The 25,224-nt window shown below is 42.5% G+C and overlaps 1 protein-coding gene and 1 pseudogene across 3 annotated transcripts; both read right to left on the bottom strand.

Moving 5' to 3' along the window:
- ABRAXAS2 (abraxas 2, BRISC complex subunit) lies at positions 1–24,995 on the bottom strand. 3 transcript variants are annotated; one of them, XR_004951387.1, is made up of 10 exons: positions 24,884–24,995; positions 21,126–21,216; positions 16,149–16,185; positions 13,858–13,924; positions 8,396–8,586; positions 7,204–7,323; positions 6,630–6,714; positions 4,970–5,084; positions 1,368–3,037; positions 1–1,327 (listed from the first exon to the last, which is right to left on the bottom strand). XR_004951387.1 is itself a non-coding variant. In XM_016118493.2 (9 exons), exons 1-9 carry the CDS (start codon positions 24,980–24,982, stop codon positions 2,568–2,570), a joined length of 1,275 nt encoding a protein of 424 aa, XP_015973979.2. In that variant the 5' UTR covers positions 24,983–24,995; the 3' UTR covers positions 1–2,567. The 3 variants fall into 3 exon arrangements, 1 of the variants encoding a protein (XP_015973979.2); XR_004951388.1 differs by having other exon boundaries at positions 8,396–8,583; positions 24,884–24,971; XM_016118493.2 differs by having other exon boundaries at positions 1–3,037.
- On the bottom strand, positions 8,190–8,308 carry LOC118604676 (annotated as a pseudogene).
- Positions 24,996–25,224: the final 229 nt, after the last annotated feature.

Below are 25,224 nucleotides of genomic sequence, written 5' to 3'. Positions count from 1 at the left end.
TTCTATTATACTCTTTATTTAATATTCCTTGAGACTTTTTTTTACCTCCTTAAAATATGCATTCACAAGACAGTGGATTGAAATCTGTTTTATTAAAGCAGTTATTGTCCTGCCCCCCACTGTGTCTGGAATTTGACAATACACATCCTTAGGGTCTGAATGTTTGCGGGTGAGGTTTCCATTTTTGTTTTGATCCTTCTCCAGAAAAACCAATTACAACATGTAATTAAGCACTTCCAGACTTCTAAGTTAAAAGAATCCAGCCTCCTAAACAGTTAGAGATGGAGAGTAGAATCTTTAAAAGGCTACGATCCACGTTTTAAAGTCCTGCCGAAAACAGAATGCCACCTTGGCTTTCGGGACACGTCACTTAATGGGAACGGCTCCCGCAGAATCTGGAATACACGTTCGCCACAGAGCCTTGTGCCACGGCAATGCCATGAGTCCCAAGACACTCTCGGAGCACCGGGTCCTCCTCCAGTCTTGAATCACTTTCAATCTCAGAAGGTCTTATGTGAAAGATGCCTTTCGGGAACTTGGAAAAATTCCATTTTATTCTCCACTGACACTCAATTCCCTTAGTAACTTGACACGTAACACATTCTCTTTGAAACCGATGGTAACATTTTAGGAAGTTGTGTTCTTGGATTTCCCCTAAAACCAGTCTGAGGAAAAAAAAAAAAAATCTACATGGAGATGAGTTTTAATGCCTTTTAAAAAACGGAATGAAGTCTGTTAAGAACTGCCCTAAGGAGGGAAACGAGGCGAGCGAGACCTTGCCGGGTGCTGACACAGACATGAAAACCGCGCTACCGTGATTAAATAAGTGTTTATTGTCACATTAACTGCTTTGTCCGATATACACTGTAGGTTTCGGTACGGCATAAAAATAAAAATATATTCCTGAATGTCGAAACGTGAACAGAGATGGCCACGGCGCTCCAAACCCAATCAGTCGGCCTGGTGCGGAGCGAAGCCGCTCGCGGGTGGCCGCCAGAACCGGAACACGTCTGCGGGCGGCGCGGTCGCGACGTCTCCGGCCAAGCGGCAGCGGGACGAGGCCGAGGCCGCGGCCGCCGCGCGAGGAGGGCGGGGGACGCGGACCCCGCGGGGCGCGCGCGGGGAGGACGGCGGCGCCGGCGGCTCGGGTTTCAGTCCGTAGTGTGCTGTCTGATTTAGTGTCGGACCTGGAGCTCAGCGAGCAAACTCTCCTGTAAAAGGAAACCACTTTTTCCGAACCTGGACTTTAAGCCTCTTTGACAACCTCCTGATCTTTCCAGGACGGACCTAGGTCAAAGGAGAGGTGGTGACAGCCCAGAGCACTGACCTGGGGGCTGCCCTCAGCATCAACAGCCCAGAGCACTGACCCCGGGGCTGCCCTCAGCATCAACAGCTTGTCATTTGCAAACCGAGAGCCTACGAGGCTCATGAATGTCTTTAGTGGTTTCACACATTCTGGGCAAAACTAGAAAACAAGCAGGAATTAAATAAAAATATAAGTGCATCCCAACAGGAAGTCTCTACACATTCCACAATCATCTTCTGAATGGCAACTTAAAAGAAGTAAGTATGGTTATTCAGATGTAAAACGAATCTTTATTAACCAAGATTCTCAAACAGCTTATTAAATGTCTTTCCTCCACAAATAAAACTAACACTAGGACCTGCCAGGAGATCTGTACGAGTCATGTCCCTTCCCTTACGTCTGACCTCAGCTAAACCCACTGTGTCTGGAGTCCGCGTCGTGAAACGCAGGTCTGGAACGGAACTGCTCTCTGTTACCTGCTGCTGTGTGTCCTTCATTCAAGACTCCAGAACAGAGACCATAAACGTGGCTAGTGCAACACAGCAGTCACTGTAATTCCACAAAAGAAAAATAAGGAATTTATGTTATGACATACTTATTTGGATGATTACTTACTGGTAATTAGTATTCTACATTTTGTTTAAAGGCAACCATTTTAAGTGACAATACGTATCAGGCTAGTAGAAAAAAGTGGAAACAAAGCCCTCTCTTTTGATCTCACAAAGTCATGCAGACAAGAGAAGGTACATCCAATTTGTTCCAATCAGATTTCTTGGAATTATCAAAATTTCTCTTCTGGCAAAGATGAATTTGGCTCATCATAGAAAGAAGGTTCTTTGAAGGCTGCTGCTAAACTTGTTTCCCTTTGAGAAAGTAAATTTCAAGGCATGATAGTGCAAGAGGTAAGTTTTTGATTTATAGAACATTTATAGACTAATTGTGCTCAGTCTCTACTTTCCAATTTATTTTAAAGAACAGAAACTACTTTGATTAAGTTTCACTTTGCCTAAATTTACCAGTACATCCATGAATCGCACCAGAATTAGGACAATTTGATTATCTTAATGATTTTGTCGTGACACCTGCCCACCGCGTCCGCAGGTGAGGCCCGTGGGTGCAAGGCCCCTACAAGTTCTGTGCCCGAGGACTCTCCTGGGAGCCCAGGGGTCCAAGAAAGCAGTTCTCCCCCAGAATAAGTCCTCAAAAAAAACTCTCTCGATAAGCCATTAAGAAAACGGGGCGAAGCGGAGAGTTCCTTCCGTCAGATCTGAGAGGTCTGAGTGTTCCTGGAGCCCCCGTCGGGATGCGTCACGGGCCGCGAATCCCTCGACTGTGAGTATCCGCTGTGAGGGGGCTCTGCCGGGTCGATCAGATTTTCATAGTCGCTGTCGTCGGACCCCTCCGTGCTGTCTTCAGCTGCTCTTCGGGAAGGAGGGAGGGCTGCTCCACTCCCAGGGCACTTCGGTCCGGCACTGCTGGAAGCATAATTAGAAGAGCCCACGGCTTGAGGTCGAGGCATAAAGACACTGGTTTCCATGCGAGAATGGCTCAAAGTACTCTCCTGATTGTTCGGGTGAGAGTCGGGATAAGGGGGCGGAGGGTCAGAGGCCTCTGCATCTCCAAGCGGACTTCCACCTTCAGCTGCAAACCCAGAATACGGCATCCGAGGACTGAACACTGGCTCCAGGCTCTCGGTCGGCACCTGTCTGCTTATCATCGCCTGCTGCAATCCTGGGTGAAGAAGAGGAAGAAAACTGTAACGCTCCCTATAGTTTCCCTGCCGTGCACCTCAATGCATTAAACGGTCAATCTGAATGTTCTGGAAAACAGCAACACAAGGTGAAACTGATTATTACCACTAATTGTCTTACATTTGCAGAGTACTTCATAATATAAAAATATTTTTCTATAGCTAATTCATTTAAGCCCCAAAACAGCCTCTGGAAGTATTATTGTCATTAATTATTGTTTCCATTACGTAGGCAAAGAAATCAGAGTTCCAGAAGATTAAGTGACTTCAGGAAGGGGACGGCTAGAGGGGGGCCTGATGCGCAAAGTGCAAGTCTTTTAACTCCAGATCTTGCGCTCTCTCCCTCACTGGCTACTGACTGTGCTCAAATACGGTGAGGACTGAGGACGGAGGGATCAAACGAACATTCCTCACGGCCCTCGGCAGCCACTGGAACGTGGGGTTTCACCTCGACAAACCTCACGTTGACAAACGTACTTCTTTACGACTATCTGTCACAATACACGGATACGTCTCTTTCTCCTTAAAAGTTTAAGAGCCCTCTGCCAGGTGGCCAGTTTTTCCAGGTACTAGGCCACAATTTCGCCATGTTTTCAGAAATGCTCTGAAGCAGCCCCGTATCTATGAGTCTACTGCCTCTAAGTTTTTTGAAGTATATTTACGTACTCTTATAAAACTTAGAAAAGAATTTAAAAAATCAAAATAGCCAATAATTCTATCACCCAGATAACAGTTCGAATTTTGGTGAAAAGAGCATAAGATTTATGTTTTTATGTTAAAAAAAAACATAAACCTTAGGTGTCAGGCCCCCACGTCTTTCTTGAACTCCACTTTTATTATCCAAACTTGTAGGTGTTTTGGGTGTGCGCGTGCATACGTGTGTGTATACACACACACACACACGGTTTTAAAACACAGCTCATCACATTTTATATCTTAGGGTTTTCACTTAAGATTATATATTTTGCTTTATCCCATGTCATTAAAAAGTCACTTCGATGGCTGTACGATATCCCACCACATAGATATACCAAAATGTATTCAACTATTCTGTTGTTTATTTAACTATTCTAATAAGTTCTTTCCAAGGTTTTAGAATTATAAAATTATGATGAACATTCCTGTGCATAAATCCCTGTCTGCATTTTTTATTCCTAGAAAACTATAACAGTAGAAATGAACAAGACGCCACTTACTGGGGAATATAAATGGCATTTAAATTGCTCTGCGAGTATTCTTATTAATTTAGAAAAGCTTTGCCACACCTTTCTCTCTTTTACACTTGATATCGTACGCCATACATTTTATAAATTTTACTGACAAATGTTAAATCTGGTGCCATTATAGCAAACATCCCTGTTGCCAGGCTGGAATGAACAGTTCTTGGGCCTAATTCTCATTCAACCAGCTGGTTCCTTACCTTAATGGCATCCATTCCTTCATGGCTACCAATAAACAGACGTTTAAAGCCTTTGTTGTGACCCTAACTATGCAGCAAATATAAAGTTAAAACCGTTTTAAGTGGTGCCATACGTGGCTGCGTGAACACAGGCCGCAGCCCCTGTGTGCTAGGTGGGCCGGAGGCGACTCCGTGAGAAACCTCACGGGCACTGCACATAGATCCCGGCAAGCAACACAGGCACTGGTCTGCATCGATCGCGTCCTACGATTTCTTCCGCCTTGCTCCGGCCTCTCTACGGCTGGTCCTTTTCTTTCAGTTTCAGAGACTTGAGAAGGGTACCACGGAACAGCACTTCTCTTCTGGAAGCTGGAAGAGCAGCGGATGCTGCTCCCACGTGGCCTAACTGGAGGCTCAATGAGCACACGAGGGTTCACGTAATTCACTGTATAATTTGATGTTTAAAACCAGACTTTTCTCTGATGCTGAATGGTAAAATTAATAAGAAACTCACTTCTTTCTTGCTCCTTTTCATTTTTTCTCTGAGTGATTTGTCTTCTTAATTTGTTCACTTCTGCCTGACAAGATTCGACAACGCGCTCGCTCTTTTCTACATCTGCACACACTGCCTGAGGAAAAAATGACAACAAGAACAATCAGCTTCAAACCCAAGCGCCAGGCATTCCGTACTACTGCACTGATTACATCATCGCATTAAAAAAAGCAGACATGTCAGGGAGAACAAAGCCATGAAGGTCCAAGAGACCAGCACCGCTCTTATTCTCTGGCTTGCTGTCTTAATTTTAAGATGATTATGCTATTTAGCTTATGAATTCCTGAAAAATAAGTATAAGATGGGAAAGATTTGTATTTTCCCTGGGTTATTCATTTTTATTGAAATGAAGAGAATTTTTGATACCAGTCTAACATACAGAGGACAAACAAAAGACAGGAATGAGATGCTTTCGAGTTTTCTTTACAACCAGAAATTACGACTCGAATGACACAAAAAGATTAATTTATAGAAAATATTTATAATTAGGGAGAGCTGAAAAAGAAAGTAAGTCTCAGTGTCAAGCTTTAATAAAAGGTGAGTATTCGAGATGACGTCTGTGTCCTCTAACCACGCGTTACCGGGGCACTCTACGTGACGTTGGTGTTTTGAGAGCAGGCCTTATTCAATGGCAGTAAAATGTGCGATGGCCACTTAGAAGCCCAACAGACAGTGCTGACAGTCCGAAAAGAGCGTGGTCAGGAATCCGGGACAAAAAGCTGTTTTTCACCACACGTTCCTTCCATAGCAGGAATACCAGAAACCTCCAGAAGCAGGCCAGTCACCAGTGAGCCTGCAGAAAGTTCCTGATACGGCTACGCACACCATGACCCTGATTTGGACACTAACACTGGAAACTGCCCGGTGGACGCGTTCTTCTTTTGCCCCAGCCTGACCTCGGGCCGCTCTCCTCTTTCTCGGTGGCTGCCTTCATCCTTCCCTCTATTCCTTGGGGCCTTCTTCCCCAAAGCGAAGCTTTCTCCAGGCCTGGGAGGGCTTCTTCAGATCCACCATTTTCCTCCTTGTCCTCCAAGCCTCTTTTGTTCTTAGGATTTTAGAGCAAATTACTCCTAAGAATGCATCGGGGATGATGAAAAGAACGTGGGAAAGTACTGTTAGCACCCAGCTCAGTGTCTGGCTTGCAGGACATGTTTCCATATTTGCTGCGTGAATGATGAGGAATGAGCAGGCTCCGCTGGGATCCTCCCCCTCGATGCAGGCACCGGGGGCAGAGTGAGGGAACAGGAAGGCAGGAAGCAGGGCTGCCGGGGGTGGCTGCCTTTCGATGGAGTCTCTACTTAGCAGACAGCTGAAGAGATAGCTGTGTTCTTAGCAACCCTTCTTTAAACTCGGATACATTTCCCTAGAAAAAACACTATAAATGGGGTCGCAAGGACTTAGGATAGTAATGTTAACACTGTACTTCAGGCACAAAATGAGACAGGCTTTTGCAGGCTGCCGGGAATAACTATTCTACACATCTGATATTACTTTGGGAGAGTACATTCTGACTCGTGGACCACAATTCATTTGTCAGTTGGGAGATTATTAAAAATTAAGGTAGAATTAAAAGCATTTGGGCAATACAAATAAGGTGAAAACGAGGAGATAAATCAGTTACCTGCACTTTCTCCTGAAGTGCGTTATAAACCTGATAAATGGCTCTGATGTCTTTCATTACTCCATCCTTGTCAAAAAAGTCAGTACTAAAAGACAGAAGAAAAAACTCGTAGTTATCGGAACTGCTATAAACCTGAAAGGCAGTTTCCTATCACTTCTGCCTTCATCTAACACTTAAATGCTGCACGTCCGAGGTGACAATGTCTCGGCAATAACACCCACACCACTAGAATTACAAAAGAGAAATAGAAAAGAGCCCATGTGACTAAGACGACTTAAAAACAATCAAAAGCTATCCATTTTCCAGTTAGCTATTAAAACCTCAGAAATACACATACTCTATCCAAATTTTCATATCAATTACAAAAAAATTTGTGGCAAATGAGAAAAAAAAAGTAACGGTAAAAGTAAACTATGTTTTCAATAAGAATAAAATTTTGACATATAGTGGTGATTGTCTAGGAAATCATCTCACTACGTTTTTCAATGTCAGTCATATTAAACTTGACTTCACACTTCTCCATAAACCTTTTAAATATTAACAACAAAAACTTTGATTTTACCTTGCCACTTACCCATGCTCTTTAATAACTTTGGCATAACTCTGAGAAGTATTTGGCACTGAAGACATTTTGTACTCTTGCTGACTGGTATTGCCTAGGTTGGGAATAGCAAGGGATATCCTCTGATTAAACCTGTGGGGAAGAGCGAAGGGGTCACGTTAAAGGCGTCGCTCTGCCTGCGGACGGGTCTTGGCCGCAGGAGGCCGAGTCTGCACTGGTGAACTAACAGGTGGCATGGAGCACCTGCCTCCACAGACAACCCAGGGACGCAGGAATTAGAAACTTTTTGCCCTTCCCTTAAAGTAGAAACTCGACTGTAAACTCCTTGAGGGCTGAGGCCATGTCTTATACACCTTCTGCACCCTCCAGTGGCTGAGTGCTAAGAAGGTTTAAGTGCTCAATACCTACTGATTAATTAACGAAATCTTGCACATGGTTATTTAACAATGAATAGTTACTTTCACAAATGTCAATTTAATTTATTCCACTGCAAGTGAACGCCCGGAGGGAGACTTTTCTGTTGTTTACCACGATCACAGGATTATTTTTTTTATTTTTGCTGTAACAAGTTCACAATGCAAAACCCTCATTAACCAGTAGGTGGATCAATTTTACAATTTTGTCTTTGAAATGTTTTAAAATTACAATCAGACTTCCAGAGCAATAAAACTGTATTTCTCCATAAAGGATTACAGTGAAGCAAATGATGATTCCCAACTGTTCATTCCCTGTAAGAATTTATGCATAATTAAGATGTCATGCTAATGCTCCTTGATTCAAAAACAATTTTAATTTATTCAACTAACTGACAGGAAAATACCTTCCTTAACTACAAAGATAACTAGCTAAAAGAGAATTATAAAAGCTTTTCTTTAAAGAGGTTATGAAACACATTTTCTTTTGTTTTCTTTTTTTTTTTTTTAGGTGAGGCACCCTTGGCTGACCTCACAGACTGCAAGGACCTGGTCAGCTTACGATCCCTTATTTTTTATCTTTTACGCCTACAGCACCTGGTCTTCCTAGGCAGTATCCCATCCAGGTACTAACCAGGCCTGACCCTGCTTAGCTTCCGAGATCAGACGGGACCGGGCTTGCTCAGGGAGGCGTGGCCGTAGCCGAAACATACTTTCAAAGTCATCTATCTCAACTACTTTTACCAACATCTTTCCTGTTTATGTGAGGCTGGTGGCAATGTGTTCTTTACCTTCGATTTGGTCTAAAGAGGACGTATTCTAAAGCATGAGTGGAACTGTTGGCGGTGGAGATGAAGCTGAAGAGGAGGAAGACGAGGTCGGGCACCCCCAGGATGCGGGTGAGCTGCTTGTGCAGGACCTGCTCTCTGTAGGACATCTGCTGCTGCGTGTTCCGCCGGAATCGGTACCACCCGATAACCTTCTGGAGAAAAACGGCATTCAAGATCGCATGCAATCTTACGAACTTCGTTCTGAAGGTATTTACACAAACAAGGTACACAGCTATTCGTGGCAGCTTATGTGCAATAGCTCAAAACCAAGAACCAGCCAACCGTCCATCAACAGGCACATGGGTAAACAAGCTGTGGTGGGCCACACCGGACTCCTGCTCGGTAATCAAAAGGGATGGACACGACACAGATGAATTTCAAAATAATTATGCTGAGTGAAAGAGACCAGACCAAAAAACAACGTATGCGCAGAGGATTCTATTTATGTAAAATTCTAAAAAGTGGAAACTAAGCTGTAGTGACAACAGGCAGATCAGTGGTCGACCAGGGAGAGAGGCGAGGAGGAGGGATGAGAAAAGGGGACAGGAGGCTTGGCAGCGACAGACGGGGTCGTTATCTTATAATGCCGATGATGATGGTTTCATGGGGGATGGGCACATCAAAACTTATCAAAGCGTACGCTATAAATGTGCCGTCTACTGTGTGGCAATTATACCTCAAAAAATACGATTTTTATAGTTTAGCTTCGTCAGTTCTAACTACAGGTTACCTAAGTTGGCTGAGTGAACTAAACTGATGTTTTCTGGGAGAATAGTTCTCATAATGTGGTCTGCTGGGCATCTGGATGACAGATGGCCTAAGGGACATCTAGGAGCTTACTAAGATGCTCCTGGCCCCACCCGAACCTGCAGAATAAGAACCTCTAAAGGTTGAGCCAGGACTCTAAAGATAAGTCCATTGAGTTTTTTTCTTGCACATACTAAAATTTGCAAATCTCCATTGTAGAGATGATTCTTTACTAGAAGAATAACCATATAGCTTCTTTCTTTGAAATAAACTCTTTGAGTGAAAATCCTGTTTTAGGAAGTAAAGGTAGTTTAAAATTGTTAGTGATAAAATTGTTAGACTGATAGATAACGTTCTGGCACCTTCACTAGGAAGGGAGGGAGTCCCTGTCCCCGGCCCACAGCTAACGACGTTATGAAAGTTGTTTTCACTGATTATCGTTAAGTTGTTTTCACTGATTATCGTGGCCCCTGGGATGTGAGCGGCGTTTTCTCCACCATGTCGCAAGGAGCCACAGGGAATGAAGACACAGTGCCTGCCCTCGAGGGGTACGCCGGGACATCAAGCGCGACTTCCAACTACAGAGAAGCAATTAATTCTGATATTCTTCAAATAAAAAGAAAATCCAAACATTACTGACACTATAAATCCTATACAAGGGATGTTTTGTCCAAAGGCACAAAGCTCATGAGTGACAGCCAAAATCTGGAGCCTGCCTTTCTCCACTGTAAAACAAATTCCACATTAGCCACAAAACGGTGGTCATAAAAAGTGAAAAGTAGTTTTCCTTAAAAAAGATCTGAGAACACGACGTGTTAAACTTGATGCCTCAGGACTCTGCGCTTGACATTGGAGGGAGCGCCTCTGCAGCACGGGCCTGTCCCGTAGCCCGTCTGTGTCCCTGGGAAGAGCTGAGCAGCGCTCCTCACGCTGGCCATTGTTGTGAAACACCCGCTGACCAACAGACTTGCAAGGGGCTACTGGATGCTTTTCACTTATGCGGATTTCAATTGTTTTATTCCGCTGTATTTTCTAGGAAGCAGGGAGCCTTATAAATTTATTTTAGATATCGACTAATAGTAATCACCTTATTCATTTGATGCTTGCTAAAAAGAATGCTTCCATCATTCTGATCGATTTATATTCACATTGGTGACATCTATGAGTCTACCTTTTAGAGCTAACGAGCTAGTTGTAAAGCTACTAAAAATTAGGTCACTGATGCTAAAAAGCACATTTTTGATAGCTATGCTTGGGCCATGATGAAAAATTAGGGATATCTTTCCCTAAAACCTCATCTCTACTGAAGTTTCACAGATAATTTGTCACAAAGATGTTCCTCCCTGCTCTCTATGCTAAGCATACAATGATATTTTATGGAGCCAAAGCAATGATCCCCAATACTGGGTACACTCATTTTTAGGTTGTGTTCTTTTTGGCCTTATGATAAAATTAAGGTGGCAGTTCTGTTTACCATTTTCTACTTCAGAGCAGATGCTTCCAGAAGGTGTAAATCCTCCTCTCACTTGCTTTTTTGGCCTTAGCCCCAAACCTGAGGCTGTGTAAACTTCTAAACACAACATGGATTCTGCAAAAGCAGTAATTCAGCAAGCGGCCACCTTGTACCTATTGGGGGATTTTCATATCGAAAACATTAGCCTCTATTTTAAACCTAACATATTTTTTATAATGTTTTAGCAATGCTGTAGTTTCTATATTTGAGAGTCATGCTTTTTTAGTAAAGCTATTTCTTTACATTTTATGTACTAGATGCTATTGTGACAAAAATCTTCATTAGCTCATATTTTCTGATGGATAATTCTACGTCTCAGAGAACTTTTTAAATTACTATCCATTTATTTTATATGAGTTCTATTTTCTATGAGTTCAACTTACTAAATTTTCATTCAATTCTTATAATTTTCAATTAAACATTAGATTTGACGCCTGCCTAGCAAAGAATTTTTGAAAAGTTCCCACCGCCACTTTTCTCAAGAGTTAATAATAATTAAAATATTTTCTGTATGCCAGGTACTGTTTAAAGTACACATGTATTTTTAAGTCTAACATTTCAAATGTACCTTTGTATGTAATACAATAACCCTTTTGAGGTAAAGATACAATTTTGTACCTTTCCTGGGGAAAAGACCCAAACTAGAATCAACTATAATGCTTTTCAGTCATCTAAAGATTTTACATCATCTTTGCTTTTGTACTGGAAATTTAGATTTCTGGGGAAAAAATTCCTCAAAGAGTTTATATTATGTATAAGGCGCCAAAGGAAATGTATTAAAATATAAAAGTTCCTGCCCTTAACAAATACCATGGAAAATAATACATAATTTCCAAGTAAATTGAAACAAAAAATTCACACCTTTAATTGCAAAGGAAAATATAAACATTTGTTTTAGCACAAAATCCTATAAAATCAAAACTGCAGACCAACTTTTAACTTTTTTGAGAATCCTGACCTCAGGAAAAGCAAAGTTAACTTCAGATAACAACCTATGTCTCCTGTGTCAGCAAAACAAATCTAATTTTAAACCCCCAAATTAATTCGGAGATGTATCCCCATCTACTACTGAAAAAACCACACAGTAGTTAACGTAGTGGAGTCCTTTTTTCCATGTCTTTTTAATTATAAAATACAATTTTAAGAAAACGCCAAATCGAGTCTCCCTTCATCAGCAGCACGCCCTTTCCCAAAGCATCCGCTTTTAAGTTTTGGTTGACTTCTTTCTGGCTCTTTTTCCATATATTTAAACACTCATTCAGACTTTTCTTTTTACATAAAATAGGCCCAAATTATAATACTTCATTTTTCATTCAACATTAGAGATCGCTGTGACACGAGGACCTCTCATTCTTTTTAGTGGCTGCTTCATTTCTCATAGTGCGGAGCTATCAGCACAATGTACTTACTCATTCCCCACGGGTGGACACTCAGATTGGTTTCAAGACTCTTGCTATTAAGCAAAGTTGCTACAAACATTGCTGTATACCGGATTAAGAGGCCAGACTGCTGGGTGTAAGCCTTGACTACACCATTACTTGCTGGTGGCCTTACGCAAGTTACTTAACCTGAGCTGCCTCAACTGTAAAATGTACAACAGAACCAGCAATGTTTACTTCGGAGCTGTCGCAAGGATTAAATGTGTCACTACCTGGAAAATGCTTAGAACACGGCCTGGCACAGAGCTGAAGTGGCCAAAAATGCCAGTTTTTCATATCTTTGTGCCCAGACGTCATTATCTCCTTGGGCCTGATTCCTAGAAGTGGCACTACGTATTTAAAATTCTGTTATTGCAAAACTCTCCTCCTCAATGTCTGCACCGACTTACACCCCGCCGCCTGCAGGGTGCCGCTTCCCACAGCCTGGCCAACACCGGATGCCGGCAATCCGAGAACACTCTGCCAATCTAATGGGCAAAGACATAGCATCCATTGTTTCACTCTGCCTTTCCGGATAGTAGTTAAACATCTTTTCATTTATTTCTTCACCATTTGTGGATGTGTGTGAGTGAGAATTTCCCCTTGATCGTCTTTACTCACTTTTTCCACTTTAAAGTTTTTAATCAATTTCAAAAAAAAAAAAAAAATACTTTCTGGTACTTTTAATATGTAGTGAGTCCTCTAAAAAACTGTGCTTCAATAAGAATTTTCATGAAACAAATTTTAGTTTTAGGAAGTACGATAAAGATTCATTACTTAAAATGTGAAAAGAAATGGGAAGAGGAGGATGGCGGTCGCCGGCAGAGGAAGGACAGACGGGTCAGAGATCCCAGAACGAACGGTCCTGGGCAAGTGGCTGAAACATCAGGGCGCTGGGCCGCGACGCCCCCGACGCCCGCGGCTGCTCCCGCTCCCAGGAGGGGGTGGAGGCGGGCGGCTGGTCTGACCCTGCCACGCGGAGCAGCTCCCGAGTCTGTCGAAACCCACAGGGCCATCGGTTCTGTCTTCCGACCCACGCCCCACACTGCCCGTTCCTCCTGTCACCCTCCCCGCTCTTCTCTCTGCCTTTCCACCCAGCAGAGGCACGAGAGTGAGACGGTCCCCAACACTGCGCTCGAACCCCGAGGCCGCTCCGCAGACACCTCAGGGACCGCGGCTCGCACCGCCAGCTCGTTTTCCTCCGCAGGTGATCTTGTAAAAGCAGTTTTACGATACTTGCTTCTAAACAAAGGCATTTTGTTTTCTGTTTGAAAAGCTGAAAACTTTAATTGCTACTTTTTTCCCTCAAGTGATGGTTTGATGACCGATCTATTTTTCTGGAATTTACGTACTGAAGTAAAAATTGTTAAATTAATGAATGTGTATATTTACACATTCATTAATTTAATGAATATTTACAATTTGTAAATATTTACAAATTGTTTTTAAAATCGCAAAGTAGAACCACCCAGAGTCAATTCAACTATTGTTAACTTTTGCGTTAGTTCATTTTTTCTTCTGATTTTTACGTAATGGAATATTATAAATATCCAATTTTTTCCTATTGCTATATTGTGACCCTTGTCTCACACCCGCAGTTCCCTTTAGAATCTACTCAGGGTAACGGAGCTCTCACATGTTAACAAAGAATCGCATTGTTCCATTTATATTCCTTTCTGGTTTTAAGCTTGGGAGATGAGATACGGAGCGATTTCAAATCAGAATGGGCAACAAACAGAACATACCTTTCTCCGATCCTTAAGAATCCTGTCCAAACTCTCTTCATTAACTTTGCTTGCATAGTCATAAAAACTGTTTATTTAAAGAGTAAAAAATTGTATTAAAATTATGTGGTATCGTGACATGGATATGCTTAGCTACATGTATCTATGGGTCACCTAACCCCGAAAGTTGGTAATAAAAGTATAATTGTTTCTCTTCAATAGGTATATAAAGAGAAATCCATCTAAATGCTTTACTGATGTAAGGCATCTTTGGCATCAAAGAATACTCAAGAGACTGTTACATTCAAAGGGTATTAGGTGCTGATAGCAAGCAATTATAAAATATGCGGTTTCAAACACCTGTGACATCTTTTCCTTGTTTGTAAGTATGAATTACTTATGAAAATAAAAAAGAATGCAGGAACTCATTTTCTGAGAGATGACGGAGGGAGATGAATGTTTGTTGAATGCCTAACAACTCAGGGGCATGTTTTGTCACGTGACTTCATTCTTGCCTCAGTGCAGGAGGTATTAGTTAAGCCCATAAAGTCAACAAGTTTGACTTCCATTTTTGTAGGTAAAGACACTAAAGTGAAGTAGCTTCATAGATTTCAAAAATCATAGATTTAAAAAAATCATAGATTTAAAAAAATCATAGATAACAGAGGCAGGTTTGAAGCCAGGTCTGGCCAGCTTCACACTGAGAGCGCTCAGCCCTAAAATAGACCAATCACACCAGGATCCGGTGGTGAGCGGTCCGGGCATAATGACAGGTGGGCTTTTCTACCACTGGTCACGATTTCAGGAATGCCACCACAAGCCCGGGCTTTATAAAGCAGGAAGGAGTTCGGGGTATGGTAAAAACACCGACCCAGGAGTCAGGAGACGCCAGCTCTGGCTCTCCATGTGTGACCATGAGCAAGTCCCTTAACCTATCTGGCCTACACCTATCTGGCCTACATGTCCTTTTTGCAAAATAAAGAGTTTGAAGTAGACGGATGATTTCTGAAGTTTCTTTTAGCTCTAAGAATTACAAGCCTATGATTTAAACTTAAGTTCTTTTTCTGATATGACTTTGCTGACAGTGTTTTATAGAATTCCTCAGAAAGTCAAAGCAAGGACACTTGGCAAAGCTCTGGACAGTGAGGGCCAAATCAGACACTTTAATGGACCAGACGGAGGCACTGCATGGACCGGGGCCTGAATCATTTCATGTGCCCTGAGGGTCTCCCCAAATGAACTGCTGGTTGTTTGTCTTCCCGTTCTTTCGGTTCTGTATAAATCTAAAAAAGATGAGGTTCTTGGCTACTTTGAGGCCTTATCCACAGGTACTTATCTTCCATGATGACAATCCTCTGCAATAATCAGAGGTGTGTGTGTGTGTGTGTGTGTGTGTCGGGGAGGGCAGTGAATACGATACAAGTCCCCAGCAGCTCTTGGGTGCAGGAGGCTGGGTGCTTGGGCCAGCTGAGAAGGGCAGAGTGGTCACGGTGAGAGCTGCAGGGAACACACAGCGGGGACCGCAGGGAGCGAGGAGCTGGCAGGTGTCTCAAGAAGGCAGTGCTGACCAGGAACGCTGACTTGAACCAGTGTGGGCAGCACTGCAAGGCAAGTATTGGCCTGGCTTCTGGGAAGGCAGAATAGGGCCTCAGGGGGTTTGAAGACACACAGAGCTGGCATCGCCATGCCAGGCATAAGGTAAAGGGTTTGGAGAGGTCTAGAGCTAAGACGGAAGGCGAAGGGCGAGGTGGAGGTTTGCGGAGCAGAGCCCTGTGTGTGCAAACAGTGGCCTTTTCCTCTCTCACCTCCACACCTCCACGTGTCTCTGTCATTTGCTTTCTCCCTTCTGAATGTCTCTCCTCCCATTTTTTTCTTTCTGTCCTTTAGTTGGTCATAATAAGCAACTGGTGTATATTAACTTAAATAAACACAAAAAGAAAGTTTTACGTTCTCTTTCCTTACATTTTAAAGTTGAATACTGAGCATTTGTAATTCCTCTTAACAAACACGTTAAACTATTTCCTCTCCACGTGACCCTTCCTTCCCTGTGGCTGAAGAGCCCTTGCTAGGGAGGCTGGTGGGAAGGCGTCCATTCCAAATCACTGTGGCCAAGACGCCTACTCGGCCGCAAGCATCGCTGACTCACACCTCCTCTGTTCCCACCCTCACAGTGCCACATGCACGAAGGCTCTCCCTAAAGAAGTGATTTTGGATGCCCCTTTAAGTCACAATCAGCTACAGGCCTAAATTCACTGGTTTTCAATCAATTAATCTTTTAATAACTAAAAGCTACAAAGAAGGATGTGGCTTACCTAAAAAGTTTTGAACAAGGCTGATGGTTATGGATTTCTGTAATAAGAAAGAGAAAATACATCTTAGTTAACCATGTAAAATACGGGTAACTATAAAATAGCCCAGGATTTTATTATTTTTATTTTTTATTTTTTTACCAAAGTCTCAGAAAATAAAAGATAGTTTTCCTCTCCCGAGTAGGTGCTCTGTATACACTAGTGAAGGCAGTGTGCCTTCTTCACACTTACACTCAGGGACACATTCTCAAAACAAAGTAAACTGAGGACAAGAGCCCTGTTTCCATCTGTCCATGTCTGGCGAGCCCACACCTGAAAGCTTTTATTCAGGAACATGAAGCTATTGTGTGCCCTTACCAATCCTACTTATTTAAACAAAGCGTAAGAGGAAAAGGTAACACTGGCTGGAAGCATTTAATCAAGGTGGATAAAAGCTGTGAGGACAGCTTGGGGAGAGGGCCCTAACCACCCTACCATCAATAACCTACTAACGACTCATGTCATGACAACTTGGGCCAGGTGTTTTGAAGGGAAAAGGAGGCAACTCTGGAAGTCTATTAACCCTTACGAAGATGGCCAGCATCGAGGGAAGCCATTATTTATAAGGCAGATCCTGATGGTTTCTGAAAAGATTGCATTTGGTGATTAACCAGAGTGAACAATTTCTTCAAGTTCGTCAGGGGGCTTAAGGTCTGGGTTGCGTTATAAGACCATGAGACTAAATAGCCATTCAGTCCTATTAATAACATTCTCCTGGACAGCGAGTCATTACCTGCTGTTTAAAGTGTCACAGCCCAGAGTTACAGGCTACAATTTTAACTCAATTAAAATGAAACCACCACCCTAAAAGGCATGGGCCAATTAGCATCTGTACGGCTGTTAATGTTGCCAAAACACATGCACAGATGCAAAACTTCCACAGGAAAGAAAAGTTCATTTGCCTGGCACAGCTGTTGACATAGTGATACAAATAAAACCTCATCTAGAAACAGTGCCTTCTTTTATCACCAAAAATGATACAGTATTCCTTAGTAAGTTGTTGCGGAGATATCTGTAGTAATTAGAATGCAGCAAAAACGTTACTCAGAGTTCAGGGAAAAGAAAAAACACATCTTCTACTTTAAAGGAAAGAATATATTGCTTAACAAAATCCCTAGAGTAAATTCTGAACTCTGAGTACACCTCCCGTCATCAAGCCACCCAGCGGACTTCTTTCATGATTTACAACCTGGATTAGAAGCACACCACGGATGCGCTCTACACATCATGCGGTACTTCCTAAAGACATTAAAGCTTTCTCGTATTAGATTTTTTGCAATATCTAACTAAGGACTCCATGGAGAAAACAGAGTGACATTCTCCAACACGACAAAGCTGCAGATGGGAATGAAGTTAGCGGGCACATCAGCTGACAGGTGGACCTTCGGGAGCAGGCAGAGGCAGGGCAGCCCGGTCTGCAGCCCCGGAGTTGCCCACGCCTCCACAGCTCAAGCACGCGGTCGAATCTTCTGCACATGTACATACGGGGTCTCTGCACACACTCCTTACACCTCCCCACTGGGAGGTACTGCTGGTCTTGCTCACCTCCCTCCCTGCTTCTCCTCTCCTCCCTCTTCCCTCCTTTCCAGTAACTGCCACTACATCATCTCATTGACCCAGGATTCTTCTAGCGTCTCCTCCCTAGAGCTGAGGACGGATGGTTCTTGCTTCAAGTGATTTAGCACAGCTTTTACAATTGATACGTATGCAAAACAAGACAGATATTTCATGTCCGGAATGTGATATTCTCTATAAAGTCCTCCTTATTGTATAGAGTCAGGTAAGGTTGGCTGTGCATGGAGTCAGACATCCTCAACAAATAATGAATTTGGTCAGTTTACTTTATTTAAAATATCTTATTCTGGAGCTTAAGCGAGGCCAGAGAATTTCTTCGCACTACTGGTATGGAATACTACTCATGGCACTTCCCTGATGTTTGGCCTTACCAGGTTTTCCAGAGTCCCTGGTTTACATTTTCTAATGTGGATTTATTTATTTTTTAACTATAGTTGACATACATTATATTAGTTTCGGGTGTACGACACGGCGATTCAACATTTATTATACACCTTACGAAGTGACCACCATGGTAAGCCTAGTAGCCATCTGTCAGCGTATAGTCATTACAATACTGACTCTACTCCCTCTGCCGTGGGACTTATTTTATGACTGGAAGCTTATACTTAACTCCTTCCCTTTTCTGCCCATCTTCCCCACCCCTTCGCTCCCTGGCCACCATCAAACAATGAGTCTATTTGTTTCATTTTGTTTGTTCATTTTTTAAAATACTCCACGTATAAGTGAAACTGTACAGTATTTATCTCTCTCTGTCCAACTTATTTCACTTAATACTCTCTAGGTCTACCCATGCTGTTGCAAATGACATTTCATTCTTTTTTTTTATGGCCACACACACACACACACACACACACCCCTTCTATTATTCATCTACTGATGGACACTTAGGTTGTTTCCATACCTTGGCTATTGCAAACAATGCTGCAATCACCATAGGTATGCATATATCTTTTCGAATTAGGTTTTTCATTTTTCTTAGATAAATAACCACAAATGTAATTGCCGGATCCTAAGGTAAATCTATCTCTAGTTTTCCGAGGAATCTCTGCACTGTTTTCCACGGTGGCTGCGCCAATCCGCAATCCCACCAGCAATGCGCCAGGGTTCTCCTTCCTCCACACCTTCGCCAGCCTTCGCTGTTCGCTGCCTATTTCATGACAGCCATTCTGACAGGTGTGAGGTGCTATCTCGTGTGGTTCCAATTTGCATTTTCCTAATAATTAGTAATGTTAAGCACCATTCCATGTGTCTGTTGGTCATCTGTATGTCTACTTTAGGGACATGTCTATTCAGGTCTTTTTGCCCACTTAATTGGATTGTTGGTTTATTTTGATATTGAGTTGTTATGAATCCTTTATGTACTCTGGATATTGACCCTTCATCAGATATATCATTAGCAAATACCTTCTCCCATTCAATAGGCTGCCTTTTCATTTTATTGACGGTTTCCTTTGCTGTTCAAAAACTTTCTGGTTTAATACAGTCCCATTTGTTTATTTTTTCTTTTGTTGCCCTTGCCCGAGGAGACATATCCAGAAAGATATTCCTAAGAGCGATGTCAAAGAGTTTACTATGTTTTCTTCTAGGATTTTTATGGTTTTAGGTCTTACATTTAAGTCTTTAATCCATGATATGTATTTATTTTTAAAATAAAAATATTACAATAACAACACACTTAAAATAATACTAGTAAACACGTTGGCCCTAAGATCCATAATCCTTTCAAACAATGAACTGAATGTAGGTAATGAATTAAAACTTGTACAGCAAAAGGTGGTTGTCGTGGCTCTGTATTAACTGGAACTCTATTGATTGGCACTTCTTCATATCTACAATACATGGAAACTGGCATTTACTGCAAGAACCAAAAGGTTTATGAATCAAAGAATCAGTACCTTGGCTATTACAGTATACTGTAAAATTTGAATTACTTTATCATTGTATTTCTTTAAAAACAGCTAGAATATTCATCAGAAATGCTACTTTTTTGATCATGCCATGTAAGAGTGCTCTTTCTTGAACGGCTTGCTGTCAGTTAACCACATCTGACATTTTAACCTTCATCTACCAAATTAATTTTGAAAACCCAATTGCAAACAATAAATAATTACACAGATGTCCAATGAAACCAAATTCTCTATTTTAAGATTGTAAAGAATTTGGGGGGGAGCCCACCTTGAAGAGAGAGCAGCTGCACCCTATACGTACCAAGTCTTTACAAGTCGGTATTGCGGTAGCGGGCTCTACAGTTTTGGTCGCTTTCCCCCAATCCTGGCCCCACCTCAGTCCTCGCCCTGGACTCCCAATTCATGTCCTAGGCGATCGGAACCGACCTGAAATTGATGACTTGGCCTCAACACGGCCTGACCGTCCAGCAGTATTTTAAGCCACCCTCCACCACACAAACTGCATTTTAGTCACAGAAACAGGCCGGGTCCCCGGGATGTTTCACGCGCTCTTTGCTGTGTCCTCCAGACGCGCCGCCCCCTGGCCCTGAGCTCACGTCCTTCATGACATCTTCACTGGTTCCGCCCGCTGGCGGACTTCCATGCCGACTCACGGACTTCCTTCATCCCTCCCTCACAGCACTCATGCCGCGCGGTCAGGTGTTTGTGTGTGCACCTGTCTCATTCTCCCCACACTCCTGGAAGGCAGGGCTGTACCTGGAGGTTCCCCGCATTGCCTAGCACATGCCTCACACTGCAATAACTGTTGGCTGCAAAAGCAAACGGATGTCCCTCGCTGCGTTTTGAGCATCAGGATATGCTACCTGGTGCTGTGCTCAAGGTGCGGCTGAAAGCACTATGACCCCTAGTTATGAAAAGAAGGCAGATCCGAAGCGGGTAAGCGCATCTATGAACAGCCTGCAGTCTCCCCCGTGATCGCCCCCAAAGCAAGTATTCGATTTAGTCCTCAGAAGGCTGTACAAATTTAGCAAACATCTCATGTAAACAAGAGTGAACATCTTTGCCAGACCCCTCCAAGAACAGCAGTGTAACACATCCTTTCAGTACAGGATGAGGTGACATTGACAACAGGGATAGCCTACTTTGCAAACCTGAGGTTCACAGTGGTTTTGAAGAGACCATCAAGTGCAACAGCACATAGCAATTCAATAAAAATCACACGAATTAGTGGGTAAAGGAGAGCTTTATACAATACCTAAACCTACCGTGATTCGTTGTATGTTCACAATAACTGATACAAACGTTTCAGATCATGTCTTAGTGCAAACAATTTGCATTGTGATTTTAGTGGTTGTCTATGTACTCTAATCCTTTAGATTAAAACCGGTAAAGGGCCAAAGAACAAACAAACAGTATATATACAAAACAGTGTTTCTAAGATCAGTGATAAACTTACCAATTACTTGTAGAAATTCTGTGTTGCTGATTTGTGAGTCACTGATGCTAAAAGTTTCCTCTTGTCTCACCTCTCCCAGCAGAAACCCTTCCTGAAGGTAAGAAAGAAGAGATGCAGACTAAGAGTACTGATGACTTTCATTGGAATTAAGAGGAATTTTATAATAATTTTAACAATGATTAAAATATGCTTGCCATGTAAACTACGATTCTATAAGCCAACAAGTAAGAGTAAAGTCTGAGATCTACTAATCTGATTGTTTGAGAAAAGGATTCCATACAAGATGAAATATTATTTTAATCCTATCAAGTCTTCCATGTTTTTTGTTAAAGTAAAAATGAGCAGAGTGAATTCATCACCTTAATGATACTAAGTATAATAACCAATGTCGAAAAAGCTCAGGAAGCAGAAATATTCCGAGCTTCTTTTCTTGCAACAGCATACAATTTATTTCATTGTTTTAAAAACACTGCAAAAAAAAAAAAAACCCAAAACAAATAAACAAACAAAACCACTACTAATGATAGAAGGATAAAGAAGTTAATACAACGCACAATGAATGAACTGCTCTTGTATAGGCTGGTGTGGGAAATTAGAATCTCAGCAAATAAAACCCAGCACGCACGTCAAAGGTTTTCTCTAATAATGCAGACGTCAGTTTATTTACACCTTTCGAGAATATACGCCACCAGAATCGATTCTGGATTACTCAGCATATAACCTACTATTTGATACTTGCTGTCATGTTCAGCATAAGCAGTTGGAGAACATGGACCCTAAATGTCAAAATAACTTCCCTGCAGAGGGGTAAACACATAGGCTGTCCCAGAACCTCCATTCCCAGATACCCACATGGCTTACTCCTTCCCTTCATTAGGTTGCTTCCCTGGTCAATGCAATGGAAATAGCATCTGCCAGGCACTCTGTCCCCTTTACCTTGCATTCTTTCTCTTGTCTTCTCACTCAATGCCACAATACATATTTATATAAATAAATGAATGCCTCTCCCCCACTAAGAGCAGGAACTTCGTGCTTGTTCATTGCTATATCTCAGCACCTAGCACAGTGCCTAACACATAGAAGGTGCTCAGTACGTACTGCCTGAATAAACTGGTTGAAACAATGCACTGTACTCTACACCTTCCTACTCTTGGTTGATCATTCAAATCGGTTAAAGAAGTTTAAGAACATTCCTGGTTGAAAGAGAGAATGTGAGGGGGTGCGGAAAGAGAGACAGATGCTTTTATAGCATAGTTTTGTACTGGATTAGGGGAGTGGAGTCACCATTACAGGGCATTTCTCAAATGTGAGTAATATAGAGATTCCCCTTAGAGAAATATCCTCTCAGGCCTGAAGGGGCATCCTGACTACTAGTTTGAGAAACACTGACTAAAGAAGCTTTTTTATCTTATAAAAGTGTTTCGGTTTTGAGTTCTCACTAAAGGAAACTTTGTAATAGGTTAAAAAAATTATTTTAATCAAAATGAAAAAAAAATTAAAGTTCCTACAGTACTTAAGACCTTAAGATCCCTAGTGTTCCAGTCTAGAATCGCCAGATTTAGCAAATAAAAACACAGGACACCCAGTTAAATTTGAATTTCAAACAAACAACAAACAATTTTTAATGTAATAATATACTAAAAAATTATTATTCATCTGAAATTAAAATTTAATGAAATGAGCGTCCTCTCTTTCACTTGGCAACTCTGTCATAGCCCTCAGTTTGAAAAAGTCAACAGTGACATCAAGACATTCTAAGCCAAGTATAAAACAAATGCTTATTTATCTACTGGTCTGGGATTATTTGAGCCACTGTTACTTTATACCAAGAGTAGGCAAACTGCAGTGTTTGGGCTAAAACCAGCCTGATGCCTTTTATTGTACAGCCCACAAACTAAGAATGAACGCTTTCTATACTTTTGAATGGTTGAAAAAAGTTAATATAGAAATAATATTTCAGTGTGAAAATTATGTCAAATTCAAATTTTAATGTGCATAAAGTTTATTGAACACAGTCACCCTAATTTATTTATCATCGGTGGTTGTTTTCTCCCTACAACAGTAGAGTTGAGTAGTTGCTACAGAGAGCACATGGCTCTCAAAGCCTAAAATACTTACGTAGCTGTTTATAGAAAAAGTTTGCTAACCCCAGCTCTATTAAACTAATTTTTTGCCTGGACAAAACCAGAATGAACTACAAAGGCAAATTCTTGGTTCTTCAACTTTAAAATAAATAAAATTGAAATATGATTGAAATTAAAGTATTCCACATATATAATTGTGGCAAGGTTAATATAAACACGTATGGTTTTTATGATACAGTCACAAACTACTGTTATCGGTGAAAATTTCCACGAAGTCTAGCACCATATCTGGCACAGCATAGATAGTAAACAGAGAGCTCTTGAATTAAATTAATAACAATCCGAGCATGATGGCCGTCTCACTGCAAGTTGTAGAAAAACCAACCACTTTTCAACAGGTAACTTCTGACAATAATCTTGTCTTATACATAAACTGTGATATTATCAGGCAATCCAAACATTACAGAGACTAAGAAGCATTATTTAAACCATATTCAATACTCCCACGGACACTAGGAGCATCGCAAACCACGTATATGTGGAACTTCATTACATTATTAAATAGCTGGCTGCAGTATCAAAGGCCTTAAGTGTCCAGAGACAGGAGCCGCCTCTGGAAAAACCCATGTTGTGTATATTATCATTAATCTCTATCATCAGCACTGAAGAGAAGAAAGGTACATTAATGCTATCCAATTTACTAATGGAATCACCTCTCTATGAAATGTTTTCATTAATGGATTGCTGACACCAGACCAAATCCAGTTCCGTCTTCTGCGGGATATTATTTTGCTTTGTAATGACACAACACCCCCCTTCCCCCCGCACACACACAAAATGAATGTGTTAATTCACTATTAACATCATTTTAAAAAATCCCCAATTTAATGAACAAATTAATCACGCGCTTAAAGATTTTAAAAAAAAATTACCTAGTTTCTGAAAGAATTTCCATTCAGAGGCCAGTGACATTAAAAGACAATCCGAAAAATAAAGACACTGACGCAGACAGGCTCTGCTCCCTCTGTGGGCTCCAAAGCCTATTCATTTCCGATCACTCATACGAAGGCCTGTCACTTCCCTATTTCACTGTGACTTAGTTCCGCGGTCTCAGAACATTCGCCAAGGAACTAAACATGCAACTTTAAGGCAAGTAGACCCTACACCTACCACTCCTGTTTAAATTCTCCATTTTCAGTAGAGGCGAAGAAAACACACGATCATATCTAACAAGTACGAATAGTGACAGCCATGGTTTCCCTCGTCGCACCCCACGACAACCTGTAAGACGAGCGGGTGGGGCTGGGTGCCTCGGCTCCTTTCCGACCCCGGGCTCCCCTCTCCAGTCTAGAAGCCTGTCACCCAGGGAGGGGCAGGCGCTCGGTTTCCATTAAGCGACTCCTGACACTGCCAGCAGCCGGCAAGGACAGCTTTGCTAAACCTGAGACTGCTGTCCCAGGACGGTAGGGTGGCGGAAGGCACCCAATGAGGGAGCCCATCCGGGGAGCGAAAGAGTCCCGGGCAGCAGGAGCTCGCCAGGGGCGGGAGCAGCCCGGGTCACTAGACCCTCAGGCCGGCCCGGGAGCCCGAGGGGGCGAGCCGCGAGTGATCCCGCCTTGGCCCGCGACGGAAGCTGGAGGCCCCAGCAGCCACGGCGGGGGGCCCGGCACCTACGTGGTCGGCGTTGCTGTTGGCGCTGTGGAAACACACAGCGCTGAAGGTGTAGCCCGAAATGGAAGCCGCCATGATGGAAAGCTCCAACTCCCCCATCATGCCCCGCGGAGGGCACGCAGCCTTCCGGCCGGCCCCGCTCAGTGGCATCCTGGGAAATGAAGTCCTCCGAGGGTGAGGCCAGCGTGCCCGAGCGCCCCTGACGGAGGGCTGAGAAGTGCAGGTTGAGGCGATCAGAACGATTCCCGCACTACATCCTCCCGTGCGTCTAGCGCTCAGCACACCCCAGGCATTACCTCTTCTGTATAACCCTTGATAGTTGCGCAAACCATTTTTTCTTTTTG

This window comes from Rousettus aegyptiacus, unplaced genomic scaffold, assembly GCF_014176215.1.
Source record: "Rousettus aegyptiacus isolate mRouAeg1 unplaced genomic scaffold, mRouAeg1.p scaffold_m13_p_6, whole genome shotgun sequence".
NCBI classification, from domain to species: Eukaryota; Metazoa; Chordata; class Mammalia; order Chiroptera; family Pteropodidae; genus Rousettus; species Rousettus aegyptiacus.
Note: the sequence above shows the minus strand (reverse complement) of the source record. Positions and strands in the feature narration are given on the sequence as shown.